Source organism: Phyllostomus hastatus, unplaced genomic scaffold, assembly GCF_019186645.2.
Source record: "Phyllostomus hastatus isolate PE091 unplaced genomic scaffold, TTU_PhHast_1.1 phas_contig_86, whole genome shotgun sequence".
NCBI lineage: Eukaryota > Metazoa > Chordata > Mammalia > Chiroptera > Phyllostomidae > Phyllostomus > Phyllostomus hastatus.
In genome coordinates this window covers 87,116,132-87,132,615 of record NW_025333977.1, presented here as the reverse complement: position 1 = coordinate 87,132,615, position 16,484 = coordinate 87,116,132, and the positions used below count along the sequence as shown (strand labels likewise).

The window sequence follows — 16,484 nt, the reverse complement described above, 5'->3', positions numbered from 1 at the left end:
AAAGCATCGCAGGTTCAATTCCCAGTCAGGGCACATGCCTGGGTTGCAGGCCATGGCCCCCAGCAACTGCACATTGATGTTTCTCTTTCTCTCTCTCTCTTTCTCCCTCCCTTCCCTTTCTAAAAAATAATAAATAAAATTTAAAAATTAAAAAAATTTAGATGGAAAAGTTCACAGAAAGAGGTACTAATCAATCATCAAATGTAATTTTCTTCCCCTGAAACACAGCAATTTTAGATTGCTGTTCCTTTCGCCTCCTGCTTGCTTCCCAGGAAGGATGAAGAGGCAGCTGTGCCTGCTGTGCTGTGTTTTGGGGCCCTCTTTGTGCATGCTTAATAAACTGATTCTTCAGCTGAGGTTCATTTTGCTGAAAACGTGGGGTGTTGATTTTTGGAGCCTGTTCTCTACAATTCCTTTTAGAAATTAGGTTTTAGATCCAGATAAAGAAGGAAAAAACACTGATTCAAACTTTCTTCCTTCTGTACTTGGCTTGTTTTAATCATTTCTTATACCCTGATGGGTTTCAAGTATATTCTCTTCAGGAGACACCTTTTGGGGGGGATTTTTGTTCTATAACTGTTTGTAAAATCTTTCTTCAGTGCTGTCATCAAAATACTCCTCTTCTTCATGTAATTCTTCTCCATCACTGTTTTCACCAAGTGAGCTATTGGGTGTTTTCCCTTTTTTTTTTTGTTTTGACATAACAGTTTCATTGTGGGGTTAGCAGGTATCTTCAGGGGTTCAGAGAGAACTACAGAATCCTTTTCAGAATGCTTTGATGGAGAATTCGGAATGTTCACTGTTTTGGGTCCATGTTCCATCTGGCTATTTTTTCTTTTGAACAATTTATTGGTTTCTTTGCCAACATTTTGGCTTCTTTGTCTTTTTGCTCACTGATAATAGCTCCTTCATGCTGCAACTTAATGGCATCATCACTTGAACCTGAAGTGCCCTTGGAATAACTTTCTTCTGAAGCATTCTTTGATGGCTGAACTTCAGTATCATTTTGTCTCATATCTTTAAAGGCTTTGACAGAAGCTTGTAACACATCTATTTTTTTCTTCAGAAGAAGGCGTGTTGCTAATCTGGCAGTTGCTCTTTTAGTTGCAGTAGAATCAGGCTTTTTGCAGATTTTTAAAAAATTGGTATCATCATCAAGAGCAGATTTCATTACTAAATCAGGTTTCAATTTCTTCATGGCATGAATTTTTTCAAGTAATCGTTGTGCCTGTCTTTGCTTTTTTTTTTAACAGTGCTTCTTCAGTACCCTTTTTTTAACTTCAGTCTGCTAATACTCCTGACAAGTTTTTGGATAACCAGAACTTGGATTCTCTTCACTTCTTTTCTCATCTTGACAACCTCATTATTGAAGTTCAGAGTCCCAAGTTGAGCCATGGAAAATATAGGAAGCGGATCCTCTGCTGCTGGCACATGAACTCTACCACCATTTTCTTTATCCACTCATCTATTAGTGGACATTTAGGCTGCTTCCAAATCTTGGCTATTGTAAATAATACTGCAATGAACATTTGGGTACATATATCCTTTTGAATTGGTGTTTTAGATATTTTCAGATAAATTCCCAGAAGTGGAATTGTTGGGTCAAAATACAGTTCTATTTTTTAATTTTTTGAGGACCCTCCATACTGTTTTCCATAATGGCTGCACCAATTTGCCACAGTTACCCACTTATTAAGACATGAATTTTCCAGCCTCCTGCTCACAGCTAATGCACAGGAACAGACACTTCCTGCTGGACTCTGCTGAGCTTATCCCAGAACTAGCTCTGCTTCATCTTTTCCCACCCGCTTTATCTACAGCTAATGTAAATCCCTTCAGAACAGCTTACCCCCCACTGAATGTATAACTTGCAAAACTTTAGGATAATGGACATGTATGTTTTTTCTATCTAACTGTGCTGGTTTGAACTTCATGTTGCAAAATTAGTCTTCTTTTTGGATAGCATTTTTGGCTCAATAAAACTTTTCTTAAAAAAAAAAGACTTTCAGCTATGGAAGTTAAAACTTTTAACGCCACATTTCCCTTTGCTCACCATGATCTAGCTACACAACTTTGTGTTAAGTTTCTCAGACACGCCAAGCTCTAATCCATCTTAGAATCTCTGCATAAGTTTTATTTTCTATATACATCACTTTTTCTCCCATCTTTGCATTTCTGGTTCCTTTCCAACATTCAGTTTCTGCTGATATGTCATTCTCTCAGACAGATATCACCTCAAAATAGCACTCTCCTTACTGTGTCCCTCACCCCCTTATTTGTCTCCTTCACAATACTTGCAATCTCTAATTATTCTATTTATTAAATAAACATTTCCCTCATTAGAATATAATCTCCAGGAGGGCAGAGAAATATCTCTTGTTCACCGACATTGTGTCTGGTGCATAGTAGTCACTAAATAACTGCTTGCATGCAGGACGGATGCTGGGAAGCCAACAAAAAAGTGGCAAAGGAGTTTCAACGTAGCAAGGTAGGAAACAGTTAACAAAGTAACTAAGAAAATAAATGTGTAAAACTCCTTACACCTACAGGTGAATACAATGAAAATATTTAATGATGTGTTTGGTTTTACATATTCATGTCTCCTAACTTCAGTTTTTCTGTAAAATAGTAACAGTGGTGGTATCAAGCATTATGGGGTTTAAATGACATAAAGCTACTAGTCTAGTGTCTGGTGCCTAAGAGAACTCTCAATAATGTCTAACTAATCGTATACCCAATACAAAGAGCTTTTGCTTAAGGCTCTTAAAATCTATAGAGTGAGAGATCTCATCCAAGTGCTCCTTTTGATACTTTCACTCTTCTAGTACCAAACTGCCAACAGTTTCTGTTTTCATCATGATGTTGTGCATCTCCTTACCATATTATCTGCCAATTCCTTTCCTAGAAAGCCATTCTATCAACCGCCTGTTCCTTCCTGTAGACTTGGCTTTAAACCCCACGCTCTCTGTGAAGCTTTCCTTGGTATGGATACCACCATCTGCCAAAATCTATTACACTATCTTGTGTGCTATCTCCAGAACTTGGGCATAATTTTAACCTTTCATTTACTGTTACGAATTGCAATTTGTTTGTAATTGTAACAGAATGTATTTCGTTACAATTTGTCTCTTCCACTAGACAGTGAGCTCTAGTCCTTCACAATAAGGGTACGACTGGTTGCTGAAGCAAGACTGCATGAATTGGGCTCCTTTCCTTAGCAGTGACGTGACTTTAGGTGACATCTCCCAACGCCACCTACCCCAATCTGTAAAATAGGAGTGATAACTTGCATACAGTTGTTACTTGCAGCCCGTAAGATTACAAGAATGACTGTTACGGGAGAGCTGGCTGAGGACGGAGGAGGAAATACGTCAGTTACCGCTAGCTGGGAAGGCGGGACCACCAGTCTAGCGGAGCACGAGCGTCCCAACTGCGCAGGTGCACACAGGAGTGGGTGGGGTTCTTGCTCCCAAAGCGGCTGGTGTAGTTCCGGGAACCAGCTCTGGCCGGGGGACGCCGGTCGTCGCAGAGCTAACGTCATCGTAGTGCGCTGCCACGTCTGCTCAGCTCCGCGGTAATGGAGGCTGAGGTTGAATGCTGACTGCCCTGGGGTCTGCATCTTGCGTTAGCTCTACCCGTGTCTGGCACTGACTCACAGTCTGAGGGCCTGGCAGCTTGAAGCTTGAACACCTTTTTTCGTCTCTCTGGGCTGCGCGGCCTACGACAAGCAGCTCGCCCAGCGCAGGGTTGGAATTCTCTTGTTTGTGGTCCTGTTTGTAAAGCTGCCGCCTCCTCCCAGGGATCCCGCCCCACCGGCCGGGCTTCCTTCATGCGTGAGTTTTACCGAGCTGCGGTGCTGTCTCTGTCCGTCTGTCCAGGCTCTTTCGATTCTCGCGGTGGGGACGGCTTGTCGTCCCCTCTTTAGGGGCTGGTCTGTTCAAGCTTGTAGTCTCTCACCACCCACCTACCCCTACCCCATAATTTCGCCTCTTCCATCCCAATTTTTTTGCCTCACACTTTTCTTTCTGTTCGAGCAAGGACCGGCAAGCCCTACTTACATCCAGCGGTTTGAATGCTTTGTCTCACCTGATATTTGTTAGTCTACTGTCGAAAGCTGTAAGAATGGGGAACATCGATCAGTTTGCAGTACCGTTTCGAAAGCCACGGTGTTTTGTTTGTTTGTTCGTTTTTATAGGGTGTCTTTCTTCAGTTTTTAAGTTGTATTGTTTAGGAAACAGATTTTGTTATCCATACGGGAGGAGCCGTGATTTTGCCAGATTGATGCAGGCAGTTTCTTTTCAGTGAGGGTCTTCATCTGTGACTTATATTTTAATCCTTCAGTTTCAGTAATTTCTAAGTGATTTTGCATAAATTTTTCTGGAGTGGGCATCCACTGGAGTTTCTTCCACTGTTTTCACTCAAACATATGGAGATACCACTTGAACCATTTTACAGAGTTAAAAGGGTCTACTAGAGTACTTCCATTTATCACTGTCAGTCCTGGCAACCTCTGTAGGAGGGGGAACACGTTGTGTTGTTGTTGTTTTTCCTGATAAACTCAGAGGTTAAACGCCTAGTTAAAGTCAGATAACATGTGACACATCTGATCTCAGAACCAGATCCCTTGATAACAAAACCTAACTTTTGGGCAGTGTTGATTCTCCTGTATTTCAAGTGGCTTGCTGAGAAACATTACATTTGAGTTGGAAGTGTTTATATTAGATGTTTCTTGTGAACTTCTATTTGATTATAATATCTTTCATGTGCTATGACTCAACTAACAAAAGACACAAATTGTGACTTCCGTAATGCTGAACAGACTTTAGATCAGAACTTAACCTTCTGACCTGACCCATTAGAATTTGAGTAGTCATTTCATTAGAATAAAGTAGGTAATAGACACCAAGAGCATGTTGGAAAATCTGGTTTTACAAGCCCTGTTCACTCAGTTTTTCTGGCTGTTTTGTCATATTTCCGAGTTTAAAAATAGCAAACTGATAATTTTTTTTTGTTGTTCAGAGTTGAAACAGGTTGACAACCATTAACCTGGGTTGCAACTACAGGTGGCACTGGAAGCAGACTGGTTCCTGGACATGCCCGGTGGAAGGAGGGGCCCTAGTCGGCAGCAGCTAAGCCGTTCAGCTTTACCTTCTTTACAGACTTTGGTTGGTGGGGGCTGTGGCAATGGAACAGGCCTGAGAAACAGGTAAAGAAATAATAAGATTATGCATAATTTGTAATATTCTGTGATCAGTAAATCTAATATGGAAGTCATCATGCTACTCAGGTATTTGTTTATGAAGATTATTTCTTGACACTGAAGTAGAAATCCTGCTTTGAAAACCGAAAGCTCAATATTTCAGAATACTTGGGAGGTAGGTAGTTGTGATATGGGGCCCACAAATTGAAAGTAGTCCAGTCCTTACTCATGGTTGATAATCCAGTTTCTGGTCATCACCTTTTTAGCTATTAAAAGAAAAGAGGAGTAAATTAAAGTACAAGGCAAATGTGGTAGATTAATGACTTACTAGCATTTTTCTTTAAGGGCAAATTAAAATTGACAGTTTACATGAGATTCTAAAATTATAAGTCATGTATCAAGGGTCTTGTAATTTTCAAACAATTTTTTGAAGAAAATAATTTTTAAACTGTCAGCTATAACCTAAACATCTTAAGAATCGTGTCATGTTATGTGAGAATAAAATTGATTTTTTTAATGGAAATTTATTTCTGTTTCTAATTTCAAAAGTTAGGAAGAATTCTTATCTAGGATAACTCACTTCATCAGGAGTTTTAATCATGTAGCAGTGGAAAGAGATGACTTTTACTTGCTCAAGATAATATTTGCCAACTAATTTCTGCTTCTTCCCTGAACAGAGTTTTCTCTTCCTTTTATTCTAATTTTCAAATCTGGTAGTCAGTACTACTGCTGTCTTTTCAGGCCCTCCTGATGTTATTTATGCACTTCTTTCTTCCTGGCCTGTTCTCCCTCTTTCTGTCTGACTTTCTGACATAAGTTCTACTTAGTCTTCCAAATCAGTTCTGAGTTTGTCATTTCATTGGGGATCTCCATGAAAATCCATTTTGGTAATAAGATTTTTCCAGTCTGATTCTCATGCTAATTTTAAATTGAAATTTTGTTTATGTATACAGATTGCTTATAATTTTTCTAGAGTATTATTTTTTACTCTGTTCTTTGGATTTTCATACTTTAAATTTTATTTTTTTAAAGATTTTATTTACTTTTAAAGAGAGGGAAAGGGTAAGAGAAAGGGAGAGAAACATGGATGTGAGAGAGAAACATCAGTGGGTTGCCTCTTGCATGCCCGCAGCTGAGAACTTGGCCCGCAACCCAGGCATGTGCCCTGACGGGGGGTTGGAACAGGGATTGAACCGGCGACCTTTTGGTTCACAGGCTGGTGCTCAATCTACTGAGCTACACCAGCCAGGGCTGGATTTCATACTTTTAAAACAGTGATATTCTGCATCATAGAATAATACTGAAAATAAATGAAATGGTAACTTGCAGTAACTTTTTAAAACTTTACTCTGAATTTTCAAAAATTTCTACAAATAACATGTATTATATTTTTTAAAAATAAATAAAAATAAAAAGAATGAGAATATGTGAAAATGCTTTTGAAGGAACATAGTATCTAACATGGGTATTGAGCTAAAGGATGTTTCCTACAGGAAATACATGCCTTCATTTTACTAATACATACTGACTGTCAACTTAGTGGTTCAATACTTTCAAATTACAATGGAAAATAGTAGCTGTGTGTAGCTGGAATTTTAGATAGCTAAAAAAGTCTAGCCTTGCCTCTATGTAAATTCCAGCTGCTCTTTGTTCATTTTCTTCTAATTGGGCTTTGATGATTCCCTAGATAATTATGTTTTCAAATTGTCCCATGGAATCCCGCCTCAGTGTCTCAGGGGCTGCTGTAGGAGTGCTTAAAAGGGAGAAAGAGACAATCCTAGCAGTCTAGGCATCAGGTTTCCTAGTTCTTAAATAGACTAACTCCTGTGTGTTTTAAATATTGGGGTACCAGGTACTATGTATTTTGGAGAGGTAAAATGAAGTGTTTCGCTATTTAAAAAGAACTGAAAGTCACATTCCTAGATGATTATGTTTGTACTTAGTCTGCAAGTAGAATACTGGGAAGAACTAGGAACATTTGGAAATTACCTCTGCTCTTGGGCGGATTTAGCTAAGATCATGTATTCTTTTCTCTGCCTTTTTCATAGCTTCTTTTTCCTGGCTTTCAAGGTTCCAGCCATGGTTGCCTTAATCTACCATTCTCTATCCACTATTCTCTTTTAACTTATGTTTCTTTAGCTGGTACAGCAGGGAGAAAAACATTTTTCAACAGACTAAAATAAAGTGGAAGATCATAGTTGTTCATGGTTTGAAGTGTCACTTATTGAGTGATTATTTTGTGACATTTTTATCTAGAGAGGTTATTTTAGGAGAAGATGGTACTATATTTTGATGGGAAAGAAGGTGTATAAAAATAGGGATAAAAATCAGTGGTAGATGGCCTAGAATATAGTCAGGAAGGATGTGTACAAAGAAAGACAGGGTCCAGATGGAGAGAATGCTCTTCTGGAGTGTCTAGAGTACTGAAGAGAGAAACAGGTAATTGTGTAAGTGTGTTATAATGTTGGATGATATCTTTGATTCTGTAAGACAGGTCAGCTGGAGAAGAGACGATTTGCCTTTGTTTGGTAGGTATTTATGGCATGATTCATGAAGTTAAACTTGAGAATGTCAAAGAGCTAGTTAGTCTGGTGATAGAGTCAAGAATGAAATCCATAATTCCCTGACCTGTTTTCCACCTATGGCAGGGATGTCAAACTCATTTTCATTGGGGCCACATCAGCCTCGCAATTGCTTTCAAAGGGCCAACTCTAATTTTAGGACTATAAATGTAACTACTCCTTAATAGTTCAGCGAGAGCTCGGTGCTGTGGATGGGTGGAAATAAGGTACTGGGCCAGATAAAACAAGGTGGAGGGCCAGATTGGGCCCTTGGGCCTTGTGTTTGCCACCTGTAACCTATGGGGAACAGGGATTTATTCTTAGGACGGTGTGCTTAAGATAATTGCCTTCTAAAGGAGGAGGACATACTGTGAGTTTCTGAATTTCCTAGAGAGCTTTTAGTTGAGGGAGAATCTTACTTGAGTAAGAGTGGTTTATCTTTGCTTTGTCCTTGCAGGTGCTTTGTTAATAGTATTGCCTGAGCATGTCCAAATGATCACTGCTTTATCCCTTCTTATTCTTCATTATTCCTTTGAAGCCTCCTTGCTTTATCCATTTGCTTAGCTAAATTCTGTTGTTTGCTGTCTCCATAAAAGCCAATCTCAGACCTAATGTGTTAACTCTTCTGCACACAAACTTTATATGCAAGGACAGATCAGATGTTCAGAATAAACCACATTGTTTGCACAAATGCTATAGGCATAGTGAGCCACTCAGTATTTTAGTGAAATTTTTATATCAGTAAGAGGACTGTTTACCAGTCAAGTTCCCAGATGCCAGCTTTGCAAGCAGGCCATTCTAAGAATGGTTATGCTAAACACCTGCTGTCCTTTTTTGGGAGTCTGGAAATATTTGTACTGATAGGCAGAGAGTCCCTCCATGGCCAGCCCCCAATGAAAACTGAGTGCTGAGTCTGTTGTTAAACCTCCCCGGTAGACAGCACTGAACACATAATGTCACAAGTAGTTGCTGAGAGTTAAGTGCATCCTGCATCCTGTATGATTCCACTGAGAAAGGACTCTTGGAAGTTTGCACTTGTTTTTTTCCAGACTTTGCCCCATGTACCTTTTCCCTCTGCTGATTTGGATTTGTTTCCTTTTGATGTAATAAATCTTAGCTGTGAACACAACTGTATGTGGGGTCCTCTCACCCTCCTAGCAAATCATCAAGCCTGGGCTTGGTCTTGGGAAGTACAACACAGTTTAGAAGATAATACTCAGTGTTAACATTGAGAAGAGTTCTTTAAAGAGAATCTGTACCAATCTTGTACTATAGATGAAGAAACTGAGGCTCAGGGATATAGTTACTTTCTCAAAGACCACAGCTGGTAGTGGAAAATCTGGGATAACTATCCCACATTATATCTCAAAAATTTGTGTCATTTTGCTTTTCTTGAACCTGTTTTTATATTCTATTAGGGGAATAATGCTTTCATTTTTTTCACCCCTGAAATTTTCTGTGATGTATCAACCAAGTCTGTTTATGTTAGCTCTTAGCTTTTGGGGGAGGAGGGGTGAAGAACTTTAGTCATCTCCTCTCAAGCTTTCATTTTTTTCCCTTATTTTCTTTTTCCTACTAATGCTACAGATCACTTCATTTGACCTTTGTCTCTTTGTCTTCTGGCTTGAAGTGTAATAGCCAAGGCGTATAGAATATCACAAGTGTAGATCTTTTGTACTTTGTTTTGCATATCTTTCTTGAGGCCCAGCATTTTATTGACTTTGTTAACAGCAAAAGTACATTAGTCTTCACTTGGAAAAAAATTCTATAAGAACCTTTTTAACCTTTAAGTCATAAGTAATTTAGCATGCTTTTCCCCCTTCATGTAGTTTTGGCTAAACAGGAGTTCAAATTTTTATTTGATTTACAATAGAGGCCCCTAATCTTGTAACTTCTTTTCAGAATTCTTTATTTCCATCTCTTATGATTAACTGGAATGAGGGAATAGATTGGCTGCTGGCATTAATCCCCTCCATTCAAGTTCACCAGCTTGTGCAACTCCAGAGGGCACCTTTTATGTTTTGTTTTGTGTGAATGAGATCTCCAGGAGCTGTGAAGTGCTGGGGCCCATCTCCCAGAACAGATCAGATGGCTATGGTGTTTATGATTGGTTTATGATTGTGCAGGTGAGGTTGTGAAACCTTATTGGTATATCATCACCTATTCCTTTGTAAGCTTGTTTTATTAGAGTACACTCTGGGGATGAGTGGAAGAAATTTTTATAATTTTTTTCTGACCCTCTCCCCCATCCATGTTCTTATCTTCTAGCTCCTCTGCTTTTCTGCCTTGGTACTCTTAACTGTTCAGAATGAGCAGAGTTCATATCCTCGTGAGTCACACAAAGTTCTGTGAATATCACGTACTAATGCTAGAATTCTGTATTTGGAACTTTTAGAGTAGAGTGGTAATGCTAATATTGTACCTTTCCTAGAGTCTTCTTTGGAAATACCCAAATGACCCCTCTTTTCTGTGTTCTATAATAGTCTCTTAGATCTCTGTAACTATTCCCAGGTGTATATATAATGGGAAATTTTACCATTTTAGATGGCCAGCTATTTCTGAGGTAAAGAACAGTTTGGAAAAGAACAACAAGGAGATAGGGATTAAAACCCGTTTATTTTAATTCATGTTGTAAGAGATCATTCTCTTTTTCATGACTGTATTTGTCCTCTCCTCAACCTGAAGGTATGTATTTACAGTGATCTAGGAAAAGTATCTCCATGGTCTGATATACAAGACATAGATATATACAAATAATTATATAGTAGTATGAAAAATGCAATGTTAAAAGTATGTGTTACATGCCACTGAGTCAGCTGCAACTCCTGGTGAGCCTATGAATGAGCGATGTTCACAGTACTCTGTGCTCAACAATGCACTGTAGACTCGTGCCTTTGGCTTCTTGCAGGGGTCAATCCATCGTACCTATGGTCTTCCCTTTTTTCTTGCTGCCTTCTATTTTCCCAGGATAAAGGCCTAGTTTAGATATAATGGTGACACAGAGGAGAGCTGAATTAGTTTTGATTGAGTGAATCAGAGTAAGTTTTATAGAGGATATGCTTGATCATTTTAAAAGTCTTGAAGGATTATGTCAGTAAATGTGTATGTGCGGGGTTAAAGAGGGTGTTTCTGGAGATGAGGCTAGACTGTTGAGCATCATAGGATATACTAAAATTTTTGATAGTATCCTGTTGGCAGTACAGAGGCATTAAAAGGGTTTATTTAAGAGAGTAACACTTTAGAAAGATCTCTGAAGGAAGGTTGGAGGAGTTGATGAAAGTGAAGTTGAATTTATGGGGATTATTGCAGTAGTTTAGATGAAAAATAGTAACTGCTTGAACTAAAGCAGTGGGGTTTAAAGAGAAGGAACATTGGAAAAAGTTTTATAAAGTGGAATACATAAGATTTAAAGACCAATTGGGTATGAAGAGGCAGAAGGAAAGTTTGACTCTCAGGTTTCTGATTTGGGCAACTAACTGGGTAAGCCATGAACTAGGGTCAGGATTACAGGAGGGGGAACACAGAGATGGCCAGTAGACAGCTTCATAACATGTCAAACTCAGCAGTGAGCTCTGTGGAGAAAAATTTTTGTTTTAAGCATATAGGAGATAATGGAAGCCATGGCTACATTATGTTATAGGACACTGAGACTGTGTGTGGAGGGAAAAGACAAGGGCCCAAGATTCTAGGGTAGAGTTTTGGGGAAAGCCAACAGTTAAAGGGCAGGTGGAGAAGGAAACGGGGGCCCTTTATGCTGTATGACCCTGAAGGGTGATCACTATTTGAGCTAACTCTAGTTTTCTCTTTCAGGAATGGTAGTGCTATTGGCCTTCCGGTCCCACCTATCACAGCCTTAATCACCCCAGGTCCTGTTCGTCATTGCCAAATTCCTGATTTGCCTGTGGATGGGAGTTTGCTTTTTGAATTTCTCTTTTTCATCTACCTGCTGGTTGCACTGTTCATTCAGTACATCAACATCTATAAAACAGTGTGGTGGTACCCTTACAATCATCCTGCTTCTTGTACTTCATTGGTAAGTCTTAATTGGCTTTTAAGTTCTTCATGTTACTTAGCCAAGAAACTAGTTGGAAAACCTGTGTATAGAGATTATTTTTCTTTTAATAAAATGTATTTCTGTTAAACCACAGATTACTTTCAGAAATATAATGCGATAAGATTGTTAAAATAGAAAATATCCTGCTTTGTTACATGACTGAAGGAAGTAAAAATGTAAATAAAAATGCAGAAAACATTTAAATAATTTATTATAATATCATGGGAAGATTTTGATATTAACGTTCTCTAGACCATGTTATTTATATTTGTTGGAAATTAAAGGTGGCAATATGATTAAATTCTAGGAGCTCTACCCTTTTAATGGCTGTACTAGAATAATGGAAGCTTCTATAAAAAATAAACCCAAAATTTGTATAATGCTGCAAACACACAACAGTCTAAGGCAGTTGTCCTAGTTGGCAGGAGTAGCATACCTGCTGTGTGGTCAGTCGGGCCCAGGCTGATGCTGACGACTGTTGTCCAACGTGTGGCCTTCAAGGTGGCCGTGGTTCATCCCTGTCAGCCGGAAAGGGGAGATAGCAAAGGGGAGTACAAAGGAGAGAATTTTTACATGTGTCTTGCAGGGGAGGCTGGAAAACATAGTCCCTTTACTGAGTTCATTGTTACTCTCAATAAAATTGGGTTCTGTTACAAAAATAAAGTTGAGACAAGAACTAGCTGTCTCTGCTAAAGTATATCACAATATATTGTGGGTTTCTTCTGCTTTTTTCCCAGTTATTTAGGGGGGGGTGTGATGATCTTGATGCAGAGAATGTTCTGCATAGAAGGTCTTGTAAAATAATGGTAAGGGTAGTCAGGTGATTGACATTTAAGTGGCTGGCAGATCTGGGTGGGTGATGGTGATGTGCTCTATAAGACAGAGGCTGTTAATCCTGGGTAGTTTACGTATCTGTGACTTGTAAATGAGTAGAAAACGTGCCTGGCCTGGTGAATGTAGAAAGGATATGCAGACCAAAATCTTTAAGATAGTATGAGAAGGGAATAAACATTAGAAAAAAAAATATATATATATTTGTATCAGTTGGTTGTTCCCTGAATTCAGTATTAAGAATTTTCTTTCCATATTGATCACTACTAGGTGAAGAGAATTTCATTTTCTTTGTTTAAAAATTGTAATGATTTAGTGTCAAATTATATCCTTTATTTTTAATAGCCTTTTTCCCACCTGAAATTTGAGTTTACTGAGTGTAGAAACTGTACTTCATCCATCCTTCTTTGGCCACAGAGTTATGGAATGAACAGTTTGAATTATATGATCTTTAGGTCTTCTTCCAGTTAGGTAGCTCTGTAAATACTTCACTATCTTAACAGTGACGTTAGCAGACACTTACTATGTTCTTTGCAAGTATTATCTCATTTACTCTTTTGAAAACAGGTAGATACTACTGTATGATTCCCATTGTATAAATGAGTTATATGAGACCTAGAAATCATGAAACTGGCTCCGAATTACATAGTGACACAGTGAGCACTCAAATTCAAAAGTGTCTGCTATGCTTGACTTCCTGTATTTATTCTATATTTACTCCTTAAATACACTGTACAAGTTCTACTTTGACTGATATCCTATGGAAACTTCTCACTTGTTGAACTTTCAGACTAATTAAAGAGCTTTTCTCCCAGTCACCATTTCTGATGAGTTTTTTAAAAAGTCTCCTACAAATGTTTCCTGGAAACAAAGGGAGCCAGTGTTCCCGTGAGTCAGGAAGCTGCTGCTACAGCGCCAACTCTAGAGCTCTGCTTCCTTTGCTCTGATGCAAACCACCAAAAATAGGTACCTTTTACTTGCCTATCTCTCCGCTTTGCTTAGCTCTGAGTTCAAGTTTTATGTGATACCTGTTTCACAGAAGCTAAATCAAATGCAGAATTTAGGTTGCAAGAAAGTCTGAATGTAGTTTTCAGCCTTCCAGTCTTTGCAGTAGAGACGCAGGCACACTTGAGGAGGTTATTATGTGGACTGGCTTACTTATCCATCACATATGATCCTTGCTCATAAAGCTTAAAATTTAATTGTGGAGCTAAGAGTAACATATGTGGAATAGTAAGTAAGATTTCAGCCCATGAATCTGAAAGGGGCCTGAGTCAGTGAGCTGTTCAAAGATAAAAGGGCTGCCAGAGACCTAGTTACTTCCTGTTGCTGAAGGTGTTCGTGCATGGCAGGTGGCAGCCTGACAGGGATTTCTAGAAGGGGCTTACTTACACCTCAGCCAGGGTCTGTCTCTTTAAAGTTTTGTTCTGTTAAGCATGCCACACTGAAAAATTTGTCACATTTGTATATTAGGTTTTTCTTTTTCCATTTCAAGATCTTAATAATTATCAAAAAGAAAATGTGGACACCTAAATATATAAAGTATCATTCTGTCTGTCAAGAAATTAGCTAAATGAGTTCTGACCCTAAGAATCATAAAAGCTATAAGTAGTATAGTAAATTATTCAGAATAGTCAGGAGTGGGGGGGCTCTGATTAATCAAATATTATGATTTATAGAGAGTTAATCATAAGCAGATAAGTTTTCAACTTGTAACAGTTTGCTTAACAATAAGATATATTAGGCACTTAAATTTTTTTATATTAAAAAATGTCTTAGATGGACTGGTGATGCATAAATAAGACCCCCAGACATTAGCTAAGGGGACTGCTAAATTTGCTTACATTATTTTGGATGAGTGGGGTGAGCAGGGGAGAGTCTCAGAACTGAGAAGGAATCTATAGTTCTAAGAGAGGGAAGAAGACATGATCTGGGGAAAGTACAGTAAGCTGCTCTCTTGACATCCTGGCTGCTCTGCCTTTAAAATGGATCCCAAATCTCTCCACTCCATCTCCATTGCTACTGACTATGTTCAATCCACAGTCAGTTCTCACCTGAATCAAAAGCAGCAGCTTCTTAATTGATCTTGCCCCAATGTAATATATTTGCCATACAGCAATCAGTGTGAGCATTTTTAAAAACAAATAAAATCAAGGCATCCTTTGCCTGAAATACTTCTATGACTTCCCATTAGGGAATATATTTTCAATTTTTTTATTGCTCATTTCCACCTTCTTGCTGATTTCAAACACCCAGAGTATATTTTCCTGCCTTAGGGCCTTTATGATTAGTACTTTCTCCTCTGCCTGGGGCTCTCTGTCCCCAGATCTTGTCATTGCCGGTGCTCTTTTGTCATTCAGCACTCAGCCCAAATGCCACCTTCTCAGAAATATCTTCCTTAACCACCAATTTAAATTGGCTCTGTACCTCCCTTCCCGGTCATTATTTTTTAAATTTTAATTTACTTTTTAAATTTTTAATTACAATTTCTTTTTAATATTATTTTGTACTGGTTTCAGGTGTACAGCATAGTCGTTAGGAGATGAGCTACCACCAGTCATTATTTATTACTGTTATATTTCTTATCAGCAGTAATAGCTATTAGAAATACTTTTGCTGCTTAGCTTGTTTATTGTCATTGCTCTTCTCCCTTAAATAAATTTATTAAAAGTATGGGTTTAGGTGCTATAATAGGGTGGCTAAAACAGAAAAGAAGCTTAATTCTCTTAAATAAAAATTAGGTTATACGAGGCCAAAGAGGCAACTCTTTATATCTGTTGTTCTGCCACCCCATCACGCTTCTTCCAAACCACGCTTCTTCCAGTCCAAAGTAGCTGCTCCAACTCCTGATATCACATCTGGCCGGCAGGAAGGAGGAAAGGCACAGCTTCTTCCTTTATGAGCACAGCTTAGAAGTAGAACATACCACTTTCTCTCACATCCCTTAGCCACAAGTAGTTTTTTCAAGGGAGGCTGGGAAATGAACCTTTAGTCAGTTTGGAGTTAGTGCCCAGTTAAATTCTACTGTGATGGCAGAAGAGACAACTAGTAATCCCTGCTATCCCCTCGCACTCTCACATTGGAGGAATAAGTAGAATCCAGGGGAGCGGGACACTTGCCTAGCATTCCTCAGCACTGTATCTTCAGTTTCAAGAAGAATACTTACCACAGTATGTAACGGATGCCCAGAACATGTTTATTGAAAGTATTAATTATGAAATTGAACTTTTCATTCTGGAAGGAGAGTTGTGGAAACCTACAGACTCTTTGGCCATCAAAATGAAAATATATCCTGATTCTGTTTGTTGCTAATGACTTTTCATTTTGTTTATCACCATTACATGTGCAGACTTAGAACCAGAAGGAATCATGTATAGAATCTAGGTAATACTATCATTTTATAGGAAGAAGAAATCAAATATAAGACATGTTTCTAAATCAAAGTAAGGAGAAAGACTAAATGAATGTAATTGAGGTATCAGCAAATAGGGAGTTTAGGCTAGTAGATGCCCAATTAGGTAACATAAGCTCTTAGATCCAAAGAGACCAGCAACAGTATATTCAAAAGACTGAGAATTCCAACTGATTCATTAAATTCGACACTCAAAAATATGGCATTTTAGATAAATTATTCTTGCCATAATTCTGCAAGTTGCCATTTGTTAACCCAAAGATGTTAATCTTTTCTTTTTAATACAGTAAACTTTCAAAAAAGGAGAGGAGAGTACATTCCAGATAGTTGAAAACGGTGTTTGAAAAGTTAAAGCGACTTGCTGTGGAAAGAAGTAGTAGATAGGTGGTCTCTCAAGATCTCTCAAATTCCCATGGTCTGTAAGGT

General features: G+C 38.5%; 1 protein-coding gene and 1 pseudogene across 1 annotated transcript in view; one reads left to right on the top strand and one right to left on the bottom strand.

Annotated features, from left to right (window-relative positions):
- Nucleotides 1-190: 190 nt before the first annotated feature.
- Nucleotides 191-1,395, bottom strand: LOC123827522 (annotated as a pseudogene).
- A 2,116-nt stretch (nt 1,396-3,511) lies between these two features.
- The window catches only part of TMEM39A (transmembrane protein 39A), a 28,262-nt gene continuing 15,289 nt past the window's right edge, over nt 3,512-16,484 (top strand). The window contains exons 1-3 of the mRNA XM_045851720.1: nt 3,512-3,833; nt 5,020-5,206; nt 11,572-11,794. Coding sequence (XP_045707676.1) covers nt 5,094-5,206; nt 11,572-11,794 — 336 coding nt within the window. The 5' untranslated portion in view covers nt 3,512-3,833; nt 5,020-5,093. The remainder of the gene's footprint in view (nt 3,834-5,019; nt 5,207-11,571; nt 11,795-16,484) is intronic.